At 61.1% G+C, this 27953-nt stretch overlaps 1 protein-coding gene across 2 annotated transcripts; it reads left to right on the forward strand.

Moving 5' to 3' along the window:
• Positions 1 to 27947, forward strand: PCNX3 (pecanex 3). Of its 2 annotated transcripts, XM_005307949.5 has the most exons (35): positions 1 to 2346; positions 4574 to 4770; positions 5119 to 5224; positions 5769 to 5808; positions 6518 to 6613; positions 7069 to 8448; positions 8878 to 9007; positions 9315 to 9484; positions 10247 to 10343; positions 10880 to 11015; positions 11354 to 11514; positions 11820 to 11973; positions 12489 to 12521; positions 12970 to 13141; positions 13448 to 13558; positions 13883 to 13974; positions 14345 to 14454; positions 15880 to 15985; positions 16534 to 16626; positions 17259 to 17409; positions 17854 to 18001; positions 18552 to 18729; positions 19146 to 19254; positions 19839 to 19968; positions 20261 to 20319; positions 20809 to 21024; positions 21371 to 21624; positions 22060 to 22290; positions 22650 to 22753; positions 24454 to 24601; positions 25005 to 25235; positions 25395 to 25669; positions 25850 to 26058; positions 26502 to 26893; positions 27418 to 27947. In XM_005307949.5, the coding sequence occupies exons 1-35, from the start codon at positions 2194 to 2196 to the stop codon at positions 27601 to 27603; spliced, it is 6558 nt and encodes a 2185-aa protein (XP_005308006.2). In that variant the 5' UTR covers positions 1 to 2193; the 3' UTR covers positions 27604 to 27947. The 2 variants fall into 2 exon arrangements, with proteins under 2 accessions (XP_005308006.2, XP_042705581.2); XM_042849647.2 differs by lacking the exons at positions 1 to 2346; positions 4574 to 4770; positions 5119 to 5224; positions 5769 to 5808; positions 6518 to 6613 and adding an exon at positions 6674 to 6683.
• The last annotated feature ends 6 nt before the right edge of the window (positions 27948 to 27953 follow it).

Genomic DNA, 27953 nt, shown 5'->3' on the forward strand with positions numbered 1-27953 from the left:
CTTCCTACTGGGGCCTGATCCTTGGGCATCACTCCATTGACTTCCCCTCAGCAAGAGGGAGAGGATGAGGGGTATGAACCCTGTTTATTCCTAACCCCACTCACTCTGACCCAGTTTTCTACCTCCAATAGGAAAGAGGAGCCCTGTATGGAATACTAGCCTACTACTGCAGCTAGCGAACAAAGTGACACGTGTAGCTTTGAGGATGGTGCCTGGAGGCCTGGGTGGAGTTGTTCAAGCTCCACTGACAGCCTGTGATGGGGAAAAGAATCAAGCATCCAACTCGGGGTCACAGATTATTGGCTGTGGGCCCCATACATCTGGGGCAGCCAGTGCCCATCAGAGCCCCAGGTCCTACCCAGGAGCAGCAGTGAACATCATTCCCTGGGAACCTGGTAGGGAGACAGGATGGACATTACCACAGCCTGGGCTACCCTTCCAAATCCAGCCCCATGGGGACTGCCAGTGCCCAGCTAACCGGGCCCCATGGGCGGGCAGACACCCGGAAGCCCAGACTGATGCAGCTCAGCTCTCCCACTCACCACCCCCACCCCCTTCTTCTCTAGCCTATTATTTGGTTAGGGAGCATTCGCGCCCCCAACACACCCCTTTAACCCTTCCTCAATGCTCATTGGGGGAATAAAATATCGATCAAACTACCCAGTCCAATAGGAATTAAGACCTAGAGAGTACACGAACGGACGGACCATACGCATGCGCAGTTCACCATCCTGTATCCGCCTTGGGGATCAGTTGCCCATTTAGGGCCCTCAACTTGTGTACGCATGCGCACCTCCGAGCGCCTCAGCGCTCGAAGGACCCGATTGAGAGGGAAGAATGGCGGAAATAAACCCAATGCGCATGCGTGAACAAAGTTCCGCGAAATCTGCTCACGCGCACAGAGACAATTTCTCATTGGGCCGGGGAGCGTGGTAGTAATGCGCATGCGTATAGAGGAAACAATTCAGTGCATGCGCAGTGATGCTTCAGCCGTCAGCGGTTTCTCAGTTGACCCAAGCACCTTCACTTCCGCTTCCTGTGCGTGTGTGTGTGTGTGTGTATGTGTATGGGGGGGGAGGTGATCGGCGCATGCGTGCTTCTCCTGCTGTTCCTGCTGCTCCCGGGGCTCCTCTTCCGGCCTCCCCAGTTTCTAGTTGGGTTGAGGTGCCGCGGCCGGGTGCCCCCTCCGCTCGGGGCTACCGAACTGACCTCTGACCCCGGAAGTGAACAAGATCTTGGGACCCCTTAGCATTCTTGGGTGCCTGGTGGGCGCCGCTCGGGCTGGCTCCGACCCTCCTACCCGCGGTTTCTCCCGGCTGCCTGGGCCCTTCACCCGTGGGGTCCGCTGTCCCCCATTCCTGGGCCCCCCGACCCTCGGGTTCCCCCAGCTGTCTGGGTCCTTCACCTGTGGGGTTCCCCACCCCTGCCCCTTACCTAAGCTCCCTCTTGCCTTGGCTCCCCTGCCCCCCAACCCTCCTGCCTGGGTCCCCACTTGCTTGCCTCCCCAGCCCTGCTCCCCTGACCCACTGCACCAGCTACTCTCTCCACAGGGTAGATCTTTCCCACCCACGGTCCCCCCTCACCACTGTGCTGACCACTACCCTTCTTGGGTCATTCACCTCACTGAGCCTCCCCTCTCCTGGGGTCCCCATCTGCTGGGCTGCTGTTCAGCGGCAACAAGGCAGGTGCCAGCCTGTTCCCCAGGGCGCCCTCTCCTATGCCCCCAGTTGGTCCTACCTCTACTTGAGGCAGTCCCCTCCACTGGAGAGTTAGCTCCCTGCCACCCTACCTCCTTCCTCAGCCTGTTTAATTGTAATTTCCTTGTGACAGTGGAGACCACCCCGCTCCAGTAATCATAATGGCATGAACGGAGTGGCGGGTGGTGAATGTGGAGGGAGAGAGGAGGCTTGTTGCCGGGGAGAGAGAAGAGCACCCCGGATGGCTAGTGAGACTTCACAGCAGCGGTAGCTGAGGGTCTCACGTGTGGGTGTGTGAGGTGCCCATCCCTGCTGGAGGAGTGCAGCCTGGTTTAACAGGGAGAGAGGGGTGGGGTTGGTGTTTGGGGTCCCAGCCTGTGGATCATGGCCTTCAAGTTGCCTTGATGAAGGATATTACAGGTGCAAGCTTGGCAGTCACGTTCCCTGAGCAGGAGGAACGGGCGGAGGGGGAGGAGGAAGAGGCACCGCCGTGGCCATGGGCTCGCAGGTGCTGCAGATCCTGCGCCAGGGCGTCTGGGCCTCGCTGACGGGCGGCTGGTTCTTCGATCCCCACCAGAGCACCTTCTCCAACTGCTTCCACCTCTATACCTGGATCTTCCTGCTCAGCTTCCCTTTCCTGCTCTACATGGTGAGTCCACCTCAGGCCCTTCACTGCAGACTTGGAGTTAGGCTCCTGACACTAGTGCCACTCGTGCACGTCACTCTTGGTAACCTGGGGTGTGGGGTCCTGGCATTGATGCCCCAATTTGGGGTCCTGCGACACCTGATCTTGCATTCATGCCCTGGCATGATTTAGCATATGTATTTCAGTAGGGCTTAGCGCTCTGACCAGGGCCCCTGTTGTTCTGGGTGCTGTAAAGACACCCCTCACTGAGGTTGCCCCCTGCCCCATTTGTGCACAGACAGGCTGTCTGCATTGAAGAGCTCACAGTCTAAGTAGGCAAAGGGTGGGGGGGGGAATTGAGGCACTGAGCAGTGAAGGATGTGGTCCGAGGTCACCCCACAGGTGGCAGAGCTGGGAGTAGAACTTGTATCTTTCTCACCGCGCCTCCCTGACCCTGCTTTGCACTGAGCTGTTGCTCTGTAATGTAGGGCCTGATCCCCAGAGCTAACTCTCCCCTGGAGATGAGCTTCCCCTCACCACTGAACTTGGCACAGAAATTAGAAGCAGCGTGGGGGACTCTAGGCGAGAGGGGACTCTCAGTCCCTTGTTGTCACTGGGGGCCCTGGAGTTCTGAGCCTTTGGTGGAGGGGTGATTGGCATGTTGGGGTTCAGAGAGGGGTGATGGGTTTGTGTGTGAGGGGTTGGAGTGGAGTGTAGGATGCCTGTATTCAGTCCTGCCCTGCCTCGGTGTCTCACTTTCTTCATCTGTAAAATGGGGAGATGATCCTACCTTTGCCTGTTGTTGTGAGCTCTCTGGGGCAGGGACCACCTGTCACTGCGTCTGCGCAGCTCCTAGCGCAACAGAGCTGCAGCCTTCAGTTGGAGGAGGGGGATCTGTGCAGTGGTGGGGGGCTCTGGTCATGATTGGGGGTAGGGATCCAAGCAGAACCCAGCACAATGGGGGCCTCAGTCTCAGTGGGGAGAGGAGTCTGTACAGTGCCTGGAGCCATGGGGAGAGGAGGGCACAGTCTTGGTCAGGGGGTCCTTGCCCGATCTCTGCCTAGGGCAGTTGAGTGGTCTGTGTGGCATGAGGGTGCCCCTGATCTTGGCAAAGAGCAGTAGAGGGGTCCAGGCAGCTCCTGGTGTGACCAGGGTGCCCAATTTCAGTTGGAGGCTGGCGTGCTATGAGCATACCTGCTGAGGAAGAGAAGGCTTGAGCTTGGAAGCAGTTCGTAAGCGCAACCGTAACACAAACAATAATGACAAGGCTTTGCTTGAGCTGCTGTTACAAGTGATGCCCGAGGCAGTGAAAACCGAGGGAACCAGAGCAGGCCTGATACCGGCCCTCCCAATGCCATTCCCTGCCCTGTACCTGCACTGATTGAAATAGCCTAGCTGCGAAAAGGGCATTGAAAGCCACTTTCACTCCTCTGACCCAAGGCTTGGGGTGGAGGGCATGTGGCAGATGCTGCAGGGGAATGTTTGTAGCCAAAGAGAACAGGGGGATATTTTGTGAAACTCGCACAGTTTGTGTTGGGGACAGGGTGCTGGGCCGTGGCTGGGGCTCCTGGCACTGTGGTGTTACGGGTGGTAAATAAAAATCAGCTTCACTTGAGTCAGAGTGCCCAGTGTTGCACACCAAGTCGGTGGGCAGTGCTGGAGATAGAACCCTGCTGTCACCCACTAGGCTGCACTGTGCTCCCAGCACTGGCGATAAAACCCAGGAGTCCTGTGCGTGAATGTCCCTTGGCAGCTGAAAACACTTAAACACTATCTCAACAAGCAGCTTTAACGGAGGCGATGGCAGAGAAAGTGACCCAAACGCTGCTGCCCTGGAGCTCTGTTACCAGCTTCCCCAATGGGCCAAGAGACTGGGTGTATAGAGCCCATGTATTACAACCAGAAGTGTTACCCAGTGGTTGGGGGGGAGGGGGAGGGGTTGGGAGGCAGGACTCCTGGGTTTTATTTCTGCCTCTGGGAGTGGAGTGGGGTTCAGTGGTTAAAGTAGGGCTGGGGATGGCTGGGAGGCCGGGTTCTTTCCCTGGCTCTGGGAAGGGAGTGGGGTCTAATGGTTAGAGGGGAGGAGGAGGAGGGCCTGGGAGGACTCCTGGGTTTAGCCTGACAAGTCATGGTCAGTGCCTGAGTTTCTGTGTAGCAGGCGAAGTAGGCTGAGGTCCCTGGTGGAGAGCATGGTGGCCCCCTAATGCCCCGATTGGTGCTAACCCCATGCTGTCCCGTCTTTCTCTGCCAGGTGCTGCCGCCCAGCATGCTGGTAGCCGGCGTATATTGTGCGGTTATAGCCGTCTTCTTCACCACCATCAAGACCATCAATTTTCGACTGCACACCATGTTTGACCAGGGCGAGATTGTGGAGAAGGGAGGCTCGGTGCTGACTGATGGGGCCAAGGCTGAGGAGGGCACTGCAGGGGATGACAGCAACCTGGCCAGGTGGGTCTCCAGCATCTGGGGTGCATGAAGGGGAGAGCAGTGAGATCCAGGGATGTTTGTACAGGGATCCTTCACCTCGTGCTAAGATACAGCTGCCGGTGGGGTGTGGGGGCTGTTTATACAGGGATCCTTTACCTGACATGGAGATTCAGCTGCTTCTCAGGTTGGCTCATTGGTCTTGCCTATGTGTGTGGGAGGGGATGGATATATATATAAAATCAGGCATTGGGGGCTTGTTGGTCTGATCCAGGGCATCAGGTCTGTTCGCACTGCTCTCCTCTGTGGTTGCGTTAACTGTGCTCAACCGTCAGTGCATGTCCATGCAATGCTCCCTCCCTCTCTCTGCAGAGACCCGGGCGGGGGAGTCGAGATGACAGTGTTCCGGAAAGTCAGCTCCACACCCCCGGTGAGATGCAGCTCCCAGCACTCAGTATTTGGTTTCAACCAAGTCATGGTGAGTACTAGGGGGATCCTCTGGGCTTCCTGTTGCCTTCCTGGCTGGGATGTGCCCATTGGCGATCCCTCGTCCTGGGAGAGCTGGGTTTCTACAACCTTCCCCAGCCCAGGGAGTTGAGGCATATGTGTGTGTGAGTTCTGGGCAAGGGGTCCATGTACAACTAGCCCCTCTGCATGTGAGTGGTGGGTGTTGGGGGTGGAGAGTCCTCTCTAATTTATAAAGCACTTTGGCTCTTTGGGGTGGGGGGAGGGAGAGTTGTCTTTCCTCACCCCGGTGCAATCAGTGAGGTGCCTGGCCCTCCCACAGCCACTGCTGCAGGCTCTTTGCAGCCTGAGCCTGGCGTTTGGGTCAGTTACGCTTGCATCAGGGTTTGCGGTGGCTGCCCTGCAGCAGGGCGTCTAGAAAACCCTGTCCGTGCCCCGCAGGCCCCATCAGTGCATCAGGAGGGCTGGGCATTGGGCCCTCTGCAGCGAAGGGCTCTCTTGGGCCTGCCTGTCTGGGGACATTGGCATGTAACCCCCTGACTGATTCCCCCTCGTAGGAGCTGCTGCCCCACTTGGAGGACGCGGGAGCAGTGAGAGGTGAGTGGGTGGCAGGCTCCCCGCCCCCAGTAGCCCAGCTGGCCCAGTGCAAATGTTTTGCCCCCCACCAGGGTCCCTGACCCTTTGGGGAGCCTGCCCCAGGCTTCAGCTGTGGGAATTGCCCCTCTCCAGGGTGTTCCCTGATTGCCTTTTGCTGCTTAATATCCTGCCTTGTCCCTCCCCTGGCAACCAGAACCACAGAGTTGTGGGTGGATATTCCATTGACTCCCCTGCCGTGGGGCCAGACTGGAGCTAGGGTCCCCTAGAGGGGAAAGGCCTTGTATCCTCTTCTCCACGCCCAGGCTGTCCCCCAACCCTGGGGCTGGATCGGAGGCACCGCCCCCTAGAGGGGAAAGGCCCCATGTCACATTCCTTGAGCCACCTAGACCAAGGTTTCCCAAAGAAACTCAGACTTGCAGGTACCCAGGGGGCGCAGCTGCAACATCTGTATGTTGGAGCCCCTTTAAAGTGACTTGAGCCCCACTAGTTGCTGGATCCATTGTGGATATTGAAGCTCCACTGCCTGAGGGGGGAGCCCGGCGGTGCCCTAGGTGTCTCTAGCCGGTGGTGTAAGGTGGGGAGAGGGCAGCAGTGTAGGCGATTCGGGGTGGCATGGGGTGCGAAGGGAGCGGGGAAGGCAGGTCTCCCCTTGGGATCAGGAGCCCCTGCACTCCAGTAATGCCTCCTTCCCTCTCTATTCGCCCTTCAGACATCAAGGAGCTAGTGCGGGAGCAGGGCAGCAATAATGTCATTGTCACCTCGGCGGACCGCGAGCTGCTCAAGCGTGGTTCCCAGGAGAACATCAGTAGGTGCCCTGCATGGGGGGTAGGGGGACTGTACAGCCTGGGGGGAGCCCGGCTCCCAGGAGAACATCAGTAGGTGCCCTGCGTGGGGGGTGAGGTGGGGCTGTACAGCCTGGGGGGAGCCCGGCTCCCAGGATTCCTGGGGACAAAATGGAACCGGACATCTCCGCCTCCAGTGCAGTAAACCGCTTGTGAGCTGCACCCAGGAGGGACCTGGGATGGGGGCACTGTGTTATTGCTGGAAAGGGTCTACTGCTTGGAGTGCAGTGTCAGGATTCCTGGGGTCTGTTCCAGCTCTGGGAAGGGACTGGGTCCAGTGGGTTAGAGTAGGGGGGCTGGGTGTCAGGACTCCTGGGGTCTATTCCCAGTTCCCAGCTCATTGGGTAAGCATGGTGCCCTACCCGTGCCTCAGTTTCCCTGCTGTTTGTGTAACCCATGTTATCTTGCTCCCTTGCAGTTGGCGACTCGCAGCTGGCCTCTCCCGCCCCAGGGTCCTGTGGTGAGGCCCCAATGCCCCCTCCCAAGGCAGAGCCCCTTGCAGCTGGGAAGAAGCCACCCCCCTCACTGCCAGCTCAGACGTCCATCCAGAGCACAGACTCCTCCGACCAGTCCCCCCTGGGCATGGGATCATTGTCAGTGGTGAGGCCGGGCGGAGGGGCCCCGCGTCAGCTGCCTGGCAGCTGGCATGCCAGCGAATCAGAGAGTGCGGGCGACACCCCCCTCAGCCCCCTGATCAAGAGCAGCCTGAGCGAGGAGCTGAGCCAGAGCTTTCTGAGCCTGGCGCTGCCCGAGCTCCCCATCCTGCGCACCAGCAGCCGCAAGGAGAAGCGACGCTCGGGCACTGACTACAGGCCCCTGGAGGGGCGGGGTGAGCCCAGCGAGGAGCGCTCCCGCAAGGCTGGTTCCTCCGACAGCTGCTTCAGTGGCACCGACAAGGAGACGCCCAGCACCCTCAGCAGCTACCGCAGTGAGAAGACCAACTCCACCCACCTGGACAGCCCCTCGCTGGGGCCAGCAGGGGACGCGGCGCCGGCCCTGGACACTGGGGTCCTGCCGGATGGCAGCGACACTGACGCCCTGTCGGACAGCGAGCTGCTGCGCTCGCCCGAGCAGGGCCTGCTGGGGGAGCTGAGCTTCGCCAGCCACACAGACGATACCCAGAACACCTTGGCCTCGCTGGAGACGGTGCGGGGCGACGGGGAGCCCTGGGAGGGCCCAGCCGAGCAGGTGGTGCGGCCCAAAGACCTGGCCCTGCTGCGCCCGGGGCACAAGCCAGGGCGCCGGCGCCCCTCCCGCAAACATGGTGGGGGCAGCAGCAGCTTTGACAGTGGGTACACGCGGGACTATGCCCCCGTGCGCGCCATCCTAGACAGCAAGGCCTACAGCGAGACCTTCTTTGAGGATGAGGACTCGAGCGATGGCAGCGACCTGAGTCATGCCTCCAGCCTGCCCTCCCAGCACAACTATAGCTCCGACACCTCCTCCAGCACTTCCTGCTACTCCCCAGAGGCTGTACCCCAGCGCCCGCGCCGCACCCCCAAGGCCGAGCCAGCCCCCGAGGTCGCTGAGCCCCCCAAGCGCCCGCACTACGCCCAGCGCAGCGCCAGCACGGCCAGCGCCAAGACCCATGCCCGCGTGCTCAGCATGGACGGGGGCAGTGGGGACAGCAAGGCCACTGCGGTGCTCACTGTCTCCAAGTCGGACCTAGAGGCCCGAACAGGGCAGCAGGAGCACTTTCCCCCGCGCCGGCTGGAGTCGGGGGGCAGCACCCGCAGCCAGTCGGCGAACCAGCCTGGTTGGAGGGGGGAGCTGCTGGAGGAGGGGGCCGTCGGGGGAGGTGAGCAGCCGCGGGGGGCTCTGGCTCTGGCAGCCCTGGGAGCTGGGGTGGGGAGTGATGTGCCCCTTCCCCCCCCCACACACACAAACATGCACACTGCTCCCACCCCAGCCTTCAGCCCCAGGGTCCTGTGTGTGAGCCCACAGCTGGCATGGAGACCCCCCAGTCCAGGGACAGAGTGGGATTTAGCCTTTGTGGCCTGTTCAGTCTCTGGCCATCCTGCTGAAGGGCTGGGGTTGGTGTGATGGGGCCTCCCGGCCCATTAGGAACCTGGTTGAGACCCAGCACGCTCGTCTCACAGATGGGGCTGACTTGTAATCGTTATTGACCTAGAGCTGGATCGGAGCCAGCGCCCTCTGGAGGGGGTCCCCATTAGGTGGGGTACTCTCAGTCCGGGGTTCCTGACAGCTCTCTCTCTCTCCATTGCAGCTGCCACAGGTGAGGAGGGGAGCAAGCGGGATCGGGCGAGCAGTGTCAAACGCACCCAGGCCATGAGGCGGAGGCACAACGCGGGCAGCAACCCCACACCCCCATCCTCAGTGATGGGGTCCCCACCCAGGTGACACTTCTCCCCACACAAGACACTGACACACCGGTCCACGCAGATTTTCGCTCAGTCCCACCCCAAACAGCCCAGAGTCTGCTAACAGCATAGCCTGGCCCGGGCACCCTGATCCTGACCCACAGCCCCCTGCTGTCCCAGCCCTGGGCTCCCCCCAGCCCTGCCAGTGCCACTCTGTCCTGACCCGCAACCCCCAGCTATCCCAGCCCTGCTCCTCCGTCTTGCTAACACTGCCTCCCCGCACTGTGCTCATGGCTGAGCCTTGGCTGGCGCAGCCTGACGCCCCGTCCCTCTCTCTCTGCAGCCTGCAAGACTTGCAACGGGGACGTGCCTCCTCCCACTCACGGGCGCTCACGCTGCCCTCAGCTCTGCAGTTCGCCAGCTCCCTGCTGCTCCCGCGAGGCGCCATCCACGAGGCCTGCAACTTCGACGACACCTCCGAGGGCGCCGTGCACTACTTCTACGACGAGAGTGGTGAGTACACTCACTGCCCATGGCTTGCCCTGCCCCCTCAGGGGCCTTGGGGCTTGCGGGAAGGTTACAAAGTGTGGCAATCTAACAGTGCCACTGACCTCCCCCACCCGCCCTACCAGTGCCCCCAATCCCTATCCACAGCTTCCGGCTATCCCAGCCCTGGGCTCCCCCCCCCCCCCCCAGCCCTGCCAGTGCCCCTCAATCCTGACCCACAGCCCCTGGCTATCCCAGCCCTGGGCTCCCCCACAGCCCTGCCAGTGCCCCTCAATCCCTATCCACAGCCTCCGGCTATCCCAGCCCTGTGCTCCTGCCCAGCCCTGCCAGTGCCCCCAATCCCTACCCACACCCCACTGCGACTGCAGCCCTGGGCTCCCCACACACAGCTCTGCCAGTGCCCCTCAATCCTGACCTGCAGCCCCCTGCTATCTCACCCCTGGGTTCCTGCCCAGCTCTGCCAGTGCCCCCAATCCCTATCCAAGCCCCCTGCTATCCCAGCCCTGGGCTGCTGCTCTTATAAATAATCTGCAGCGGGGGGGAACTGCCCATTCCCCATGGCACCCTCCACCTGAGGTAGAGTCGGGGGGCATTCCCTTGCGGAGGGGGGCCGGTAATTTGCCAGGGCTTCCCTGGCTGATGTGGTGACTGTAGCCAGGGGCTGGTCCCATCGCGGGGCTGTTCCTTCCAGCCCCATGGCTGTGGGGTCTCCCCTCCTCAACTGCTACACGTCCCCCAGTCTAGCTGGCTCCCTGCCTCCCCCTGCAGGTGTACGGCGCTCCTACACCTTTGGCCTGGCAGGAGGCGGCTACGAGAACCCGGTGGGGCAGCAGGTCAGTGTGGATCATGTGACCAACAGCGCCTGGTGAGTGACACCCCCTTCTCCTCCGCTTGTCATGGCACGCTGCTCCCTGTCCCCAGCACTAGGGAGTGCCCGGGGAGGGGCGGGGCTTGGGGGAAATTACTGACAGGGTCTGTGGTGCCCTCTACTAAGCTGGGAGGGGCCAGGTCAGCGCTTGGGTGGCAGACCCCCAGGGAAATCCTGGGAGCTGCAGGGAGCAGGGCAGGGCCCAGTAGGCAGCATTCTTACAGGCAGTTCTGGCCCCAGCATGGCCCTAAGGGGTGCTGTGCTGCAGGGTTGGGGGAGCCAGCAGGGACGCTCTCCCCTCACAGGCAGTGCTGGCCCTAGAGGGCGCCATGCTGCAGGGTGTGAGAGGCCAGCAGAGGGCACTCCCCCCTCACAGGCAGTGCTGGCCCCAGTGTCCAGTGTGGCCCTAGGGGGCGCTGTGCTGCTCATTATGCAGTGGTGGAGCCATGAGTCCAGGATCTGGAGCTGTGGTGGGGCGGGGCTGCTTCCTTCACTCTCTCCTCTCATGTCCCTGACCTCTGCTGCCCTTTCAGGGACCGGCATTCGCACTCCTCCAGCTTCAACTCCACCGACGTGCCCGAGGGGACGCCCGCCCTGTCGCTGCTGCAGCCGCGCCCTGTGGTGCTGCAGGGCATGCAGGTGCGCAGGGTACCCCTGGAAATCCCTGAGGTAAGGGGGGGGGGGTCAATGCCCTGGGAGTTGGGCCATTAAGGGGGCTCTATTGGCAGATGGGGGGAGGTTTCGGGGGGGTCTGATGCGGGGAGGGTTGACTTTGGGCCTGGTCTCTGTGATGGAGCAGAGTCTTTGCGGTGGGGGGCACCCCGTTCAGTGTGAGTAGGTTACCCATGAGAGGGGTGGGATCTCTGTTGGGGGGGTTTGCATGGGGTGTGGTTTGCTGGGGGGCTCTGTGCTGTCTGGAGGGGGCACCCCCTTATCATGGCTTGGCTGGGCCGTTGGTGGTCTATGGGCAGGGTGCCTGCACCCCACTGAGCCTGCTCTCCCCCCAGTTTGACCTGCTGGATCAGGAGTCCCTGCACGAGTCCCAGGAGAACACACTGATGATCGAGGACAAGTCCAAGCCACGGCAGTACTACAAGTACTGGGTGCTGCCTGGGCGCTGGATTCGGGTGCGCTACGACCGGCTGGCGCTGCTGGCACTTCTCGACCGGTCAGTTTCTCCCCCACCCCCTGATCAGCCCCATGGGCCCGTCCAGCCTGATTACTGCCCCCCACCCCACCCTGATCAGCCCCATGGGCCCGTCCAGCCTGCTTTCCCCACCGCACACACCGATCAGCCCCATAGGCCCATGCAGCTTGGTTTATCCCCCCACCGGAACCAGCTCCGTAAGCCCATCCAGCAGGCGCCCGGGTTATGGCTGTATAGACTGGGGCCCTGGCAGCGCTGGGTGCCTGGGGAACCTGCTGGCACCTGCCCACAGTGGCTGACACCGCCTCATGCTCTGGGCCCCCCAGGAACCGGCGGGTGATGGAGAACATCTTCGTGGTGTCTCTGGGGTCCTTAGTGGCCTTCCTGGGCTACCTGCTGCTGCTGCAGGGCTTCTTCCGCGACATCTGGGTCTTCCAGTTCTGCCTGGTCATCGCCAGCTGCCAGTACTCGCTGCTCAAGGTGAGAGCCCGCCTGTGTGGCCATGCCCTCTGGGCATTGCACAGCTTTGCCATTGCCCCGCAGTCCTCACCCACAGTCCCCTGCTATCTCAGCCCTGGGCGCGCTCAGGCTGCCCCAGCTTTGCTGGGATCACTTAACCCTGACCTTCAGCCCTACTGTGACAGTTCTCGGGGCACCCAGCACAGTGAGCTGCACTGGTACCCCTGCCTCCAGAGTGACGGAGTCTTGCCTGTGCCTGGCTGCTGTCGGTGCCCAGACAGTCCCGGCCTTTCAGCCACTCACGCACTCTCCTCTGGCAGTGCCACCACTCTCTTCCGTGGCAGGCTAACAGGGGCACCCCAGCCCTTTTAAATTGCTCGCCTGTGAGATCCAGCCCCTGACACTGGCTAATCACAAAAATCCCAGCTCCTCGCCTCCAGCGGGGTGCTGGGCCCATTTTACTTCCCAGCCCCGCTCCGGTGAGTGCTTACTGGGGAAACGGGCATCACTAGGATCACCTTGATTCTGTTTTTCAGAGTGTCCAGCCTGATGCTGCTTCCCCCATGCACGTAAGTGACCTTCCTGGGGGACTGCAGGGCCAGGAGGGGGCACTCTCCCCTTGCAATCAGTGCTGGCCCCCATGCCCCTGTGCTGTGCTACAGGGAGTGGGATATTATAGCTCCGGGTGAACCATTCCTCTCTAACCAGCCATGTGCCCCACCCCAGAGGCAGCTGCATCTCAGCAGCATGCGCTGGATCTCTGTATAAATGGGCCATGGAGTCCTCAGTGTAGGTTGGTGCCTAGCGCTGCAGGCACTGAGACTCCTGGGAGCTGGGGGTTTCTGGGAGTTGGGTGCAGGCCCCTTGGCCTGTGCAGTGCCCGGTCTGTCGGCTGTGGCTGGCGGCAGGGGGGGCCCCTAGCGCCAGCTGGGAGCTCGGCTGCCCCTCACCCCTTAGATGTGGGGAGGGCCAGCCCCTTGGCTGCCCCCATGCCCCTCACCCCATGCTGTCTTGCAGGGGCACAACTGGATCATTGCCTACAGCCGGCCTGTCTACTTCTGTGTGGCCTGCATGCTGATTTGGGTGCTGGACTTGTGCGCCCGGGCTGTGCCCGTCCCACCCATCACCTTCTACGGGCTCACCCTCTTCTCAACAGACTTCTTCTACGGTGTCCGGGATGTCACCACTGGTGAGTGTGGGGCACCATCCCCCTGCGCCCTGCTGTCGCCCTCCCCAGCCGGGGGTAAGGGGCACCACCTCCCCGTGCCGTGCTGCAGCCCCCCTCGCCGCCCCAGCCGGGGGTAAGGGGCTCTGTGATTCTGCAGTGCCCCAGCGAGGAGTTAAGGGGTGCTATGCAGGTTTCTCTGTGGACTCCATTCACCAGTATGAGGGGGGCTTTCTCTCTAGGTAGGGGTGGAGGCAGTCCCGCTCTGCAGTGGGAATTGGGGGGTGGGGGTCACTGATTTAACCCCCGCATTTGTGGTGTCCTTCACAGTCTTCACCCTCTGCTTCCCTGCCATCTTCCTCTTCGGGCTCCTGCCCCAGGTCAACACCTGCCTCATGTACCTGCTGGAGCAGGTGGATATGCACATCTTTGGCGGCACAGGTACTGCCCAGATGCCTGGGTTCTGTCCCAGCTCCACAGGGGGAATGGGATCTAGTAGTGGGAGCAGAGTGGGTCTGGGAGCCAGGACTCCTGGGTTCTGTCCCAGCTCTAGGGAGGGAGAGCGGTCTGGTGGGTTAGATCAGGGGGTTCTGGGAACCAGGACTCCTGGGTTCTCTAGCTTGCCAGGTGTGTTGCTGTTGCTGCCCCGTGCCAGTGCTGGGCAGCAGGTGGTGCTGCGACCTTGGTGTGTGCACAGGGCCTGGACGGGGCAATTGGAGGATATTCCTATTTGACACTGACCCTGCCACCTCTCTTGTTTCCCAGCTGCCACCAGCCCCCTCACTGCCCTCTTCAGTCTCCTGCGCAGTCTCCTGGTCGCTGTCCTCCTCTATGGCTTCTGCCTCGGAGCCATTAAGGTACCTGGGTGCATGGGGGAGGAGGACTCTAAGGGGCGCCGGCTCCGATCCAACCCTAGGGTGGGGGACTGGCTGACTCAGGATGGGGTATGGGGCCTTTGCCCTCTAGGGGGCGCCAGCTCCCATCTGGCCCTGCGGTGGTGGGACGGGGGTGGCGAATGGGGTATGGGGCCTTTCCCCTCTAGGCAACCCTGGTTTCAGTCCAACCCCAGGGTGGAGGACTGGTGGAAGTCCCAGGACTCTGGTTCCGTGTGGGCTGGGCTGTGTTTTGAGGCACAGTGTGATGTGTGAGTGCCGATGGGCCAGGGGTTCTGAGGCTGGGGGGGCCTCCCTGCACTGGGACTCATGCTCTCTCCTCTCTCCTCTCCAGGCCCCGTGGGGTGACCAGCACGTCCCCGTCCTCTTCTCCGTGTTCTGCGGCCTCCTGGTCGCCCTGTCTTACCACCTGAGTCGCCAGAGCAGCGACCCCACTGTGCTGTGGTGTGTACCCCAGGGCTGGGGGAGAGCCAGGCTGGGCCATCTTCCACTGGGGGGACTGGGAGCCAGGGCCTCTGTCTGCTATCCCCACTCTGCTGGGATAGAGTGGGGGCGGGGCGGGGAGTCAGGACTCCTGGGTTCAAGCCCTAGTTCTGGGAGGACAAAGGTTTGTCCCCTGGCCATGGATGGCAAATCTGTCCTGGGGAGTGCGGCAGGGGGATGCTCTGTCGTGGGGATGCCAGGCTGGGCCCCATGGAGAGAGGTTGAGGTGTCCGGGGCCCACCCCCGATGCTGCTCCTGTGAGGAGGGAACGAACTCCTATAACCCCCTGTAACGAGCTGGTTCTGGCGGGACCCAACTGAGAGTGCCAATTCAGGACAAATTGCTTAAAACAGGGCAGTTGCAGCCCAAGGCTGGGGTTTTTCCACCTCTAAGGCAAACCAAACCAGCCACACAGAGAAGACTTTGGTTTTACCCCACTGGCTAACCACAAGTAACACAAGCAATTCCCTTAGACACTCCAGTTTCCCAGTATCACCACCAGTGCCACTCATTATGGGGACAAATGGTTATGAAAACCAATACCTCAGTAAAAGGGAAAAAAAGGTTCTCTTGATCCCGAAGGACCAAGCCTCAGACCCAGGTCAATATACAAATCAGATCTTACCCACAAATCACGCTGTTGCCAATTCTTTAGAATCTAAAATCTAAAGGTTTATTCATAAAAGGAAAAAGATATAGATGAGAGCAAGAATTGGTTAAATGGAATCAATTACATACAGTAATGGCAAAGTTCTTGGTTCAGGCTTGCAGTAACAATAGAATAAACTGCAGGTTCAAATTAAGTCTCTGGAATACATCCCCAGCTGGAATGGGTCATCAGTCCTTTGTTCAGAGCTTCAGTTTGTAGCAAAGTTCCTCCAGAGGTATGAAGCAGGATTGAAGACAAGATGGAGATGAGGCATCAGCCTTATATAGTCTTTTCCACGTGTAAGAACACCTGTTTGTCCTTACTGTGGAAAATTACAGCAAAATGGAGTCTGGAGTCACACGGGCAAGTGTCTGCATACTTTGCTGAGTTACAAGGCTTATCTGCCTTCTCTCAATAGGTCCATTGTATAGCTGATGGTCCTTAATGGGCCATCAAGCATGCTAGGCAGAGCTAACACCAACTTGTCTGGGATGTCACCCAGCAGCATAGCATAAGTTTGAAATACAGACAGTATAGAGCCAATATCCATAACTTCAACTACAAAATTGATACACATATAGACAGCATAATCATAACCAGCAAACCATAACCTTGTCTTAGACATCTTATCTGACCTCCTTTATACAAGATTTGGTGCCACTACAGGACTTTGGTTGCAACCATGTTCTATATCGTCCCAGTTCAAATCAATAAAGTGACACCGCCCTGCCTCCTAGGTCCCTGATCCGGACCAAGCTCTTCCCTGAGTTTGAGAACCGAAACGTGGAGAACGCACCAGCTGAGATTCGGGACCCGCTGCCTGAGAAACTGCGCAACTCCCTGGTGAGGAGGGGCGGAGTAGATGGCTGGGCTTATGGGGCAGGGGATGGGGCATAAATGGCTGGGGTTACTGGGGGGATGGGGCTGGGTGGGTGGGGGACGGGGCACATGGCTGGGGTTACCGGGGGAGGGGTCGGGTGCGGGGGGGAGGGGGTGCATGGCTGGGGTTACCAGGGAAGGGCCGGTTGTGGGGCAGAGGGGGCACGTGGCTGGGATTATGGGGCAGGATAGGGGCTGGATGGGTGGGTATGGATATGTGGGGGCAGGGCACATGGCTGGGAAGATTGGGGTGGGGATAGGGACGAATGGAAGCAGCTGGTGCCTGGATTAATGTGGTCAGTGGTGGCACATGGCTGGAAGTGGGGGGGTATGGTTGACTGAGGGGTTGCATGGGGGAGGGAATTAGGACTAGGCATGGCTGGAGGTGGGTGGTGGGGGGCCCATGGCTGGGCAGGGGGAGGCCCATGCATGGCTCTGTGTGGAGGGGTGCATATGGCTGGTGGCTCCAGCTGCTCCCTCTCACACGCACACACCATCCCCACCCCCCCCAGAGGGAGATCCTGCACTCAGACCTGGTCATGTGTGTGGTCATCGCAGTGCTCACCTTCGCCGTCAGTGCCAGCACCGTCTTCATCGCCCTCAAGGTACCGCCTGGGTTGAGAGGGAGGGGTGCCGCCAGTGATGGGGCTCCTCGGGCAGCCTGGGGCCATCGCAGCTCATGGCGGCAGTGGGTGCAGGAGGGACAGGTAGAGGGCACGGCAGCTTGGTGGGGTGAGACTAGGCTGTCTCAGGGGCCCCTTCTTGGTAGTTTATGGTGATGCTAACAGCTGAGCAGGCAGACAAACGAACCCAGGAGTCCTGGTGCCCAGTCTCCCACTGGTCTAACTCACTATACACCATTCCCCTGGCAGAGGTGGGATAGAACCCAGGAGTCCTGACTCCCAGCATCTCCTGCCCTGACCCACCAGACCCCAGTGCCCTGGAACCGCGGGGGTAGAACCCAGGAGTCCTGACCATCACACCAGCCTGCTTCTCTGAGTGGACCATAGAGGGAGTTACAGCAAGCTGGGGGGCGGGGGGAGGAAGGGGCTGGGCTATGAGGAGGAGGGGGGGAGGGGGTTGCCATGATTGTGGTGGGTGGCAGCTGGGTAGGTGGAGCGGGGCGGGGGGGCGGGGGTGTTTGGGAGAGGGAGGCTCTGGGGACCTCTGTGTGGGGTGGACTGTTTGGGGGCAGACGGGGGTCCCATCAGATGCCCTGATCCCTCTGGGCGCTCAGTCTGTTCTAGGCTATGTGCTGTATGCCCTGGCTGGGTTGGTCGGGCTGCTCACCCACTACCTGCTGCCCCAGCTCCGCAAGCAGCTGCCTTGGTTCTGCTTCTCGCTGCCTGTGCTGAAGCCGCGCGAGTACAGCCAGTTCGAAGTGCGCAGTAAGTGCTCCCGAGTGTGCCCAGCAGGAGGCACTTTCCCTTCCCCATCAGTGCTGGCTCCAATGCCCCAGGATGATGCCAGCGGGTGCTGTGCTGCAAGCAGCAGGGTAGAGGGGCTCCTGGCGCCAATGTCCTAGTGCCGTGCTAGTAGGGTGACCTGTTCTTCTGGAGGTGTCATCTTTCACATGACGGAAAACATCTCAGCGCAGGGGAGGGATCCCTCTAAAAACCACCCCAGAGGCAGCTGCATCTCAGCGCAGGCGAGGGATCCCTTTATAAACCGCCCCGTGCCCCACCCCAGAGGCAGCTGCATCTCAGCACAGGCGAGGGATCCCTGCTGTTGGGTGTGGGATTCATTGGGACTATCTGTGCATTAGAACCACGTGCTGTCCCCATGTTGCTGCCTTCTGGTGGGTGTGGGGAGTAACCGCGTGTGCCCCACAGGCGCGGCCCAGTTAATGTGGTTCGAGAAGCTGTACGCCTGGCTGCAGTGCGTGGAGAAGTACTTCATCTACCCAGCCGTGGTGCTCAATGCCCTGACGGTGGATGCCCACTCAGTCAGTGCCCCCCACCAGGACAAGATCTGCATCTAGTAGGTACCTGCAGCCCCCTCCTGGGGCTCCACTCCCTGCGGCACCGGCCAAGCCTCCCGGCTACAGCTCCCCCTAATGCTGCTTCAGGGGGTCCTTCCTTTCCCAAGGAGCAGATCCCTGCAGGGTCCCTCTGCCTCCCACATTCCCTGGGGCTGAGTCGGCAGCACACACCCCAGCCCCACCCAGCTCCCCCCACTAGTGGCGGTGCTGTTCACACGCAGCATGAAAAGCAATTGGGAGCGAGAACTGGATACAGCGCAGGAAGGGGGGCCTGGGACAGGAGTAATAGGCAGTGAGCTGGGCAGGGGGCGGCAGGCCCTTGCGAAGGGAGAGTTTCTAATCTTCCCCTTTGCGCAGACAGGTTGGGAAGTAGAAACTCACAATAGAAAAGTAGGGGGTCTGGAAACTGCTTCTGGGTTAGTTTTTAAGCATTCTCTCCCGTCTAACTAACCAATCTAGGAAGGGGGGGCAGGGCTACCTGCCCCACACCTGGCTGGGCTGGGGGTTGCATGCTCCGGTGCCCCCTCACATTCTCTCTCTTGCCCCCAGCTGCCGCGCACTCCTCATCACCATGGCTGGCATGAAGCTGCTGCGCTGCTCCTTCTGCTGCCCGCCCCAGCAGTACGTGGCACTAGGTTTCACCGTCCTCTTCTTCCACTTTGATTATCAGCGCTACTCGGAGGGCTTCCTCATCGACTACTTCGTCATGTCCATCCTCTTCAGCAAGGTGCCCACGCGCCCCTCGGCTTCGCCGCCGCCCCGGGCCCCACATACCCAGAGTGACTGCCCCCTGCTCTGCTTCATGGACCCACAATCCCCTGCTTCCCCTACTCAGCAATATTCTGCTCCCACACTCCCTGGCACTCACTCCTACTGGGGTTTCCGCTGATGCTGTGCAATAGGTACCAGAACTGCCCCGCCCAGCATGATCCTGCTGTCTGAGGATCCCTCAGCATTTGAGTCTCGCAGGGAGCCTGAGGATAGAACCCCGGCGTTCTGGCTCCCAGTCCCCTCACTCTAATCCACTACACCTCAGTCCCTTTCCTCCCTAACTGGGATAGAACCCAGTGGTACTGGCTCCCTGTGGCTGAGCTGGGCTCTGTGTTGTGTGACATATTTCTCTCTTCCCCCACTCCACCCCAGCTATGGGACCTGCTCTACAAGCTGCGCTTCGTGCTCACCTACATCGCCCCCTGGCAGATCACGTGGGGCTCAGCCTTCCATGCCTTTGCCCAGCCCTTCGCCGTGCCCCGTATCCTTGGGAGCTGCCTGTGGGTGCCCCAAGCTAGGGGCAGGGCAAGGGCTGCATGAGAGTTGCTGGGAATGTGCATGGGGGAAACAACTGGAGGGGGGTATGAGCTAAGGAGTGTTGGGTGGAGGGGAATTACTTAGGAGGCTTATGGGATAGTGAGGGAGTCTGGGGAGGGGGCTATGGGATAATGGAGTGCTAATGGGATAATAGTGGGCGGTGGTTGGGCAGCGATGGGGTGTGGCACCAGGGCGGTTGAATGGTGGCAGGACAGGGTGCCATGGCTTTGTGGTGGTTGGGCGGCGGTGGGACGGGGCACTGGGGAGGTTGGGCAGGGCGCCAGGGTGGTTGGGCGGTGGCAGGATGGGGTGGTAGTAGGGCAGTTGGTAGGTCAGTGTGGCAATGCAGTGGCGGGGCAGTTGGGCGGGGCCCTGGGGCGGTTGGGCGGCGGCAGTTGGGCAGCAGTGGGGCGGGGCCCTGGGGCAGTTGGGCGGCGGCAGCATGGGGTGCCATGGCTCTGTGGCAGTTGGGCGGCAGTGGAACGGGGCACTGTGGTTCCACAGGGGTTGTTGCCTTGACGGCCCCAGACTCAGCCATGCTGTTCGTGCAGGCCGTGCTGTCGGCCTTGTTCTCCACCCCACTCAACCCATTGCTGGGCAGCGCTGTGTTCATCATGTCATACGCCCGCCCCGTCAAGTTCTGGGAGCGCGACTACAAGTGAGTGAGAGACGCCCTCCCCCAGCCAGCAGGGCCCCCTGCATCCCCACCACACACCCTCACGCAAGGCCCCCTCAATTCCCCCACCCCACCTAGCCAGCTTCCCTCCCCTTCATGCCCCCCCCACTGGGTCAGCCGGCTCCTCCCCACTCACACATATGCTAGCCCAGTCTCTCCTGTCCAGGCTGGCCCCCTCCTGGCCTAACCGAGAGCTGCAGGGGGCCACCCCAGGTGGGAAACCTGTGCAGGGGTCCAGTGGCGCACTGCTAACCTGGCTCTCCTACTTCCCCAGCACAAAGAGGGTCGACCATTCCAACACCCGCTTGGCCACCCAGCTCGACCGCAACCCAGGTGCGTACCCAGTGTGTCCGCTGAGCCCCCATGTCTGCCGTGTGCCCGGGGCCAAGGGGACTGGCCTCCCCAGCCCAGAAAGTGGTGACTGCAAAGGGAGAGCTCGCCCCTCTGAACACTCTGCTGCATCCTGCTCTGAGCAGCAGGACCCCTAGCACCACACTGGAGACTTAGGACCAGCAGTGAGTGCAAGGGGAGAGCACGCCCTGCTGAGCCCTCTGCTCTGTGCAGTGCAGCTCCCCCTAGTGAAATGCTGGGGCTTTGGGGCCAGCACTGACAGTGAGGGGAGAGCTCTGGCTACTGACCCCCGCCACTCCCTGCAGCACAATGTCCCCTAGTGCTGACTTGGGTCAGCACGGACTGCGAGGGGAGAGCACCCCCTACAGCACAGCACAGCACCCCCTAGTGCTGTGTTGGGTCAGCACGGACTGTGTGGGGAGAGCGCCCCCTGCTGAGCCCCCACAGCCTCAGATCCCTTTTCTATGCCAGGCGCTGATGACAACAACCTGAACTCAATCTTCTACGAGCACCTGACGCGCTCCCTACAGCACACGCTGTGTGGGGACCTGCTGCTGGGCCGTTGGGGCAACTATGCCACCGGTGACTGCTTCATCCTGGCCTCAGATTACCTGAACGCGCTCGTGCACCTCATCGAGCTCGGCAATGGCCTCGTCACCTTCCAGCTGCGCGGCCTCGAGTTCCGGGGTGAGGGCCGGGCCCTGGCTGAGGGGAGTGGGGAGCCTTGCAGTTCTGGCCTGGATAGGGCCCTTCTCGCAGACCCCATTGGCCCCTAGCCGTCTAGTAACCTCACTCATACGTTCATAGCATGTGCTAGGCCGCCATCAGCCCACCCAGCCTGGTACCACCCCCCTCACCCCAGATCAGACCCATGGGCCCACCCAGCATGGTATCCTGCCCGCTCCCTGCCTCTGTGCCAGCCCAGCAGGCCCAGCCAGCCCAGCGTCCTGTCTGCCTGTTCTCGTCCCGTCCCATGGCGGTGGGTTGCCCTGAGGGAGTCCCTGGCATCTCCGCTCACACCCTGCTCCCACAGGTACGTACTGCCAGCAGCGTGAGGTGGAGGCCATCACAGAGGGTGTGGAGGAGGACGAGGGTTGCTGCTGCTGTGAGCCGGGCCATCTGCCCCATATGCTGTCATTCAATGCAGCCTTCGGGCAGCGCTGGCTGGCTTGGGAGGTGGCGGCCACCAAGTACGTGCTGGAGGGGTACAGCATCAGCGACAACAACGCCGCCTCCATGCTGCAGGTCTTCGACCTGCGCAAGATCCTCATCACGTACTACGTCAAGGTGAGGGGGCCAGCGCTGGAGGTGGCACCTGGGGCAGGGAATGGGGGCAGGGCCTTGAGGATGAGGCCAGGGGGCCCAAGGCAGAGGGCAGACAGGGTGGGGGATAGGGCTTGGGGTAGGGAGGGTGCAGCTGAAGGGTAGAGGGGGTGGGAAAACCCATGGGAATTGGGGGCAGGAACAGGCAAGAGAAGTTGGGTTGGGGGCTCAGCAAGAAGGGCTAGAGGAGGTCGGGTGGGAGGCAGGGAAAGGTGCAGGGAGGGAGAGAGAGGCCAGGAAATGGGACCCAGGGCCTTCCCCCTTTAGTGGGCGCTGGCCCTGAGCCGTCCCCAGGGCAGGGGACTGGCTGGCTCATGGAGGTCAGTGCCGAAGTCTGTTCCTGGGGGGCGCTCTCTGTGTGCATATGCTCTGGACGTCTAACTCTGTGTGCCCCGGCAGAGCATCATCTACTATGTGACATGCTCATCCAAGCTGGAGGAGTGGCTGGGGAACACTGTGATCCAGGAGGCACTGCGCCCCTGCATGACCCCCAGCTACGCCGACAGCGATCCCACCTTCAACCTGAACATTGACGAGGACTACGACCCCCGCATGGCAGGCGTCACCCTGTCCTCCTTCTGCAACGTCTACCTGGACTGGATCCAGTACTGCGCCGGCCGCAGGGACAAGGTGGGCACCTGGATGCCAGGGCCTGCACCCAAGAGCGAGGGGAGCCTGGGATCTGGCTCAGCTCTGGGCAGGGAGTGGGGTCTAGTGGGTTAGAGCAGGGGAGGCTGGGAGCCAGGACTCCTGGGTTCTATCCCAGCTCTGAGATAGGAGGGGAGGGAATGGCAGGGGAGGGGAGGGGGGAGTCTAGTGGGTTAGAGCAGGGGGTCTGGGAGCCCCGACTCCTAGGTTCTATCCCCATGGGGCAAGTCCTACATAGGAAGTTGTGGGTCTGTTAGAAGCAAGAGGTGTTGTGCTCCATGGTGGGTGGGGTTTCTGTCCTCTCCTCCCTCCCCCTCACAGCTGCCTCTCTCTTCCTGCAGCCCATGGACAAGGAGTGGGACTCCCCGTTGGTCACCCTCTGCTTTGGGCTGTGCATCCTGGGACGCCGGGCATTGGGCACAGCCTCCCATAGCCTGTCTGCCAGGTGAGACGCCCTCCCTCATTGCCCCTGCCCACAGCATGTCTACCAGGCAAGAGAGCCCCTTCCGTGCCAGTGAGGCCCTCCCCCAGCCTGTCTACCAGGCAAAATAATGGGAAAGCAGATATGGGGTTCGTTTAATAACAAATGGAAGGCTAGGAGTATAATTAATGCTAGTCAAATAGGTCTTGTCAAAGAAACGTGGTTTTGTTCGGTGATGAGATGGGTTGATGCTGTGCAGATGTAATAGACTGTTGTACAGTGTTGTGATAAAACACGAGCGCTGTGCAGTATCAGTAAAGCCCACGTTCAGTGGCTGAATCTCTGGCTGACTGACAGCTCTCAGAAAGTTATCGGGGGGACTGCTCACCCAGTGCTGGTGGTTCTGTGGGGATCGGTTCGTGGCCACACACGAGTCAACATTTTCATCACTGATTCATAGCTTCCCAGGCCAGCCGGAACCATTGTGACAATTTGGTCTGACCATCTGTATCGCACAGGTCAGAGGACTTCCCCAAAATACTTGCTAGAGCAGCGTTTTTAGAGGAAATATCCTGTCTTGATTTTTAAAAAGGCCAGTGATGAAGAATCCACCATGACGCTGGGTAAATTGTTCCAGTGACCCTCACTGTTGAAAATGTATGCCTTATTTCCACTCTGAATGTGTCTAGCTTCAATGTCCGGCCACTGGATCGGGTCAGACCTTTCTCTGCTAGATCAAAGAGCCTGTGATCAGTATTTAGTTCCCTGTAGGTACCTATAGACTGTGATCAAGTCGCCCTCCTCTTGGATCAGGAAGTAAATATAAAATCACTGCTGATAAAATCTGTGCGTAGCACAAAGATGGGTGGAGTGATAAGGACAGGGCAGCCCTGCAGAACTATCAGGATCACTTGCTAAGCTGGTCCTATGCAAACAAACTGTTTTAATACAGCCCAGTGCAAAGATATACACCCAGGGGCGAGGAGTGTAGGTCAGACCCTGCAGAATGGTGGACGGCATCCTGGCAGAGCCCTGAGGGACAAACAGCTCAACGTGAGCTCCCAGCACAACGCCGTGGCTAAAAGCGCCAATGCAGCCCTTTTGTGGCTGAACAGAGGAATAGTGAGTAGGGGCAGGGAGGGGTTTTACTTCTGGCTACGGCATTAGTGAGAGCAGGACTAGGGTACTGCGCCCCCTTCTGGGGGCTGCATCTTAAACGGGAAGCTGGGGCCGGTGCAGAGAAGAGCCACAGCAGTGATTGGAGGACTAGAGAAAACCCCTGCAGGGAGAGAGTGGATGAGCGCCGTGTCTTTAGTTGATCAGAAAGCCGATGGAGAGGTGACTTGATCACTGTATAAATACCTTCCCGGGTGAACCCCCAGGTGCCAGAGGGCCTTTAAGCTAGTGGGGAAAAGCAGGACAAGAACCAATGGCTGGAAGCCGACCAGACGCTCTCCAATGAGAAACAAGACCCGTGTTTGCCAGGGCGGGCGATTGCCCTGGGGTGTTTGTTCCAATGGTCAGGGGTGGAGTCTCCATCTCCAGTGCAGGCAGCACAGGGATGTCTGGCCTGGGCTGTACAGCAGGGCAGACGAGGCGATCCAGTGGTCTTTTCTGACCTGGCATGCCATGAATTTGTGAGACACCCCACCTCACTGGCAGGACCTGCCCGCAGCCTGGCGACCAGATCCCCCACCCCCCGCTGAGCCATGCTATCCCCACAGCCTGGAGCCCTTCCTGTACGGCCTGCATGCCCTCTTCAAGGGCGACTTCCGCATCACCTCGCCCCGCGACGAGTGGGTCTTCGCCGACATGGACCTGCTGCATCGCGTGGTGGCACCCGGTGTCCGCATGTCGCTCAAACTGCACCAGGTACCACCCCTGCCTGCAGACCCCTGCCTGCAGGCCCCTCCCCTAGGGCAGATGGGCACTGGGTTCCCCTCGTCCATGCCCTAAGGGCCGTGCGCAGGGGGAGGGGAGAGGGCTTGTCCTGTCGTCTGCCTGCATACTAGGGAATGGAGGGGGGGGGGGGAATGGCCTGGGGGTGGGGGTGACTGGCTGGGGGAGAGGGGAGGGTGAGGGGTGGGCTGGCCTGCTGGCAGGGAGGGTGTTGGAACACTGGGAAGGAGAGGAGGGGTAACCCTATTAGCTTGTTGAGGGAGGGGAGATGATCCAGCTCCTGATCCTGCCCTCCAGACTGTGCTGGAGAGGAAGGGTCTGGAGGTCAGGGGGTCGTGACCCTCCCCCCGTGACCACCACCACCCTTCCCACGCAGGACCATTTCACATCACCAGACGAGTACGAGGACCCGGCCGTGCTGTATGATGCCATCACAGCCAACGAGGAGAAGATGGTGATCTCGCACGAGGGTGACCCAGCCTGGCGCAGCGCCATCCTTGCCAACACACCTGCCCTGCTGGCGCTGCGCCACGTCATGGATGACGCCAGCGACGAGTACAAGATCATCATGCTCAACAAACGCTACCTGAGCTTCCGCGTCATCAAGGTGAGACCCCCCCAGCCCATATTCCCCTCCCAGAACTGGGATGGAACCCAGGAGTCCTGGCTCCCAGCCTCCTGCGCTAACCACTGGACCCCACTCCCATCGCGGCGCTGGGGCTAGAACTCCCGACCACCCCTCACCCCGTTTTCTCTCCTTGGCCAGGTGAACCGGGAGTGCGTGCGAGGGCTCTGGGCCGGGCAGCAGCAGGAGCTGGTGTTCCTGCGGAACCGCAACCCAGAGCGGGGCAGCATCCAGAACGCCAAGCAGGCTTTGCGCAACATGATAAACTCATCCTGCGACCAGCCCATCGGCTACCCCATCTACGTGTCACCCCTCACCACTTCCTACGCTGGCAGCCACCCCCAGCTGCGCTCCCTCTGGGGTGGCCCCATCAGCCTGCACAACATCTCCACCTGGCTCATCAGCAGCTGGGAGAGGTGAGCACTCCGGAGCTCCTGCCCTGCTTCCCATAGCGCCCCCTGCTGGGAGAGGCCAGGGCTGGAGTAGTCATGAGCTCCCCCCCACAGCCAGTGCTCCTGCCCCGCTCCCTACAGTGTCCCCTGCTGGGATGCAGTGCTCTCCATGAACTGATGCCCCTGTGCCTCATCTCCTTACAGGCTACAGAAGGGCTGCGGTGCTGGCTGCAACAGCGGTGGGAACATTGAGGACTCGGACTGTGGCGGAGGCTCCTCGTCCATCAGCAACAACCCTGCAGGGCATGGGCAGCAGGGGAGCAGTGCCCCAGGCGGGCCGAGCATGGGCATGGCCACCCCGGGGGCTTCAAACCCCCAGGAGCCACCCGTCACCACTGCCCAGCCTCAGCCAGGTATGGAGACCACCAGCAGCAAACCTCCCTGCTCTGGAAGGGGTGGGGTGTAGGGGGGCTGGGAGTCCTGGGTTCCCTCCCCAGCTCGGCAGGGGGATGGGGGGAGTTTAGTGGGTTAGAGCAGGTGTGGTCCTAGGAGCTGGGACTCCTGGGTTCTGCTCTTCTCTCTGCCCTGACCCCTTGCCTAAGTGTCCCCTCCCTGGATAAGAGCCATCTGGCTGCAGGCACAGGTAGGGCCCATCTGTGCAATGCTTGGGGGTGTTTTGGGAGGCCTGGTGGGATGAGGTGGGTGGCACCAGGCTGTCTCTCAGGGGTTGGGGTGGGGCTATCTCGCTGAGGACTGGGAGCTGGAGCAGGGGGATGGAGTGGGTGCCAGCGCCAGGGGTGGGCTCAGGGCGCTGTCTCTGGCCCATGCCAGCTCTAACGTTCCCATCTCCCCACAGGATCAGAGCAAAGCCTTCCACTGGGCCAGAACTGGCTAGTGCGGCCGGTGCCGGAGAGCCGGCGCGAAGCCCCCCCTGCCGCCCCCTGGGTGCCTGCCCACCGCCTCTCCGGCAGCCAGCTGTCCTGCACCAGCTCGCTGGCCTCCATGGCCTCCCAAGTCGAGGGAGCAGGGCCAGGCCGGGCCCCCCTGCCGCTCCCGCTGCCCCTACGGCCAGCACTGGGCACCTCGGCCACCTTTGCCTATGAGGGACTGTGCGGAAAGTGGAGCCTGCCTGGCCGCAAGGGGCTCAATGGGCTGGGGGGGAGCGAGGGAGATGCCTCCCCAGGGGCCCCCGCCAGCATCGGCACCACCCAGGGCACACCCCCCCGGGGGACCAGTGCCAGAGCACAGGTGAGAATGCCCCCCCACCCCCAACCTCAGGGAAACCCCAGCCCTCCTGCCTAGAAGGGGAGACCCCGCCTCCGTCCACACCGTGTGGCCAGGGGGAGCTACTTTCATTCCCCCCACTCCCACACCCAGGGCACCATGGATGGCTGCCCCCTCCCTTAGGGGCTGTGTCTGCTGCACAGAGCTCCCCTCCATATCAGACACGGCTGTTTCATTGTGCGTGGGAGGGATCACCCCTGGACACACCGTACACCCCCCTGCCAAGCAGGTGCCTCAGGCCAGCTCTGGCAGATCAGCTTAGTGCTAATGGAAAGCCCTTAAGCCGGCTTGGGGCAGCTGTGTGCCGCCTCCGCTCCTATGAGAAGCCATTTGAAGGGCACCTGGGATTAGTTTCAGCTTGGATGTTCCCCACCTCCGCTAACCCGTTCTGTCCCACATAGGCTGGGCTGCTTGGGATGGGGCCCTATCCCCCGTGGGGCCCCATACCCTCCATCTAGCCTGTAACCCATCTGTTTCTTTGCCCACAGCCCTCTGTGCCCCCGGACCCAGGCCCTCTTGCTGACACCACGGAGGCCAACTCCTCCCAGCAGTGCTCCCCACTAGCAGAGCCAGAGCAGCAGCCGCCTGGCCTTGGTGCCCCACTACCTGAGTGGGGCCGGCAGCGGGAGAAGGAGAGCCCTGCCGCCCAGCCACTCCTGGAGCACCAGTACTGAGGGGGGGCAGTGGGAGCAGCCATTGTCTTCCCCATCCCTCACATTGATACCAATGGGCTGGTCCCACCACACAGTGCCCCCCGCACGCCTTCAGGACACTGGACAGCAATAAGGGGGCTAATGGCTCCTCCTCCACCTGCCCCTGCCTCCCCCCACCGGACTCCAGAGGGGACCCTATGGACAACAGGACTGTCCCCCCCGTAGTGGGGGAGGGGCAGGCGGGGGTCCTCTCCACCAGAGACGCAACTGCTCCTCGGTCTCAGTACTGCTGCCCCGCGCTGCTCCCCCGGCGCTGTATTTAAGGGGGGTTGGGACCCAAGCGAATAACACTATTTTTGATTTTTTTTTTG

This window comes from Chrysemys picta, chromosome 7, assembly GCF_011386835.1.
Source record: "Chrysemys picta bellii isolate R12L10 chromosome 7, ASM1138683v2, whole genome shotgun sequence".
NCBI classification, from domain to species: Eukaryota; Metazoa; Chordata; order Testudines; family Emydidae; genus Chrysemys; species Chrysemys picta.

Excerpts from the sequence above, each read along its gene's own strand:
- PCNX3 (XM_005307949.5), top strand. The coding sequence starts at position 2,194 with ATGGGCTCGCAGGTGCTGCAGATCCTGCGCCAGGGCGTCTGGGCCTCG. Across the intron at positions 10,344-10,879 it reads CATGTGACCAACAGCGCCTG|GGACCGGCATTCGCACTCCT; the intron begins GTGAGTGACACC and ends CTGCCCTTTCAG. Across the intron at positions 13,142-13,447 it reads TGTCCGGGATGTCACCACTG|TCTTCACCCTCTGCTTCCCT; the intron begins GTGAGTGTGGGG and ends TGTCCTTCACAG.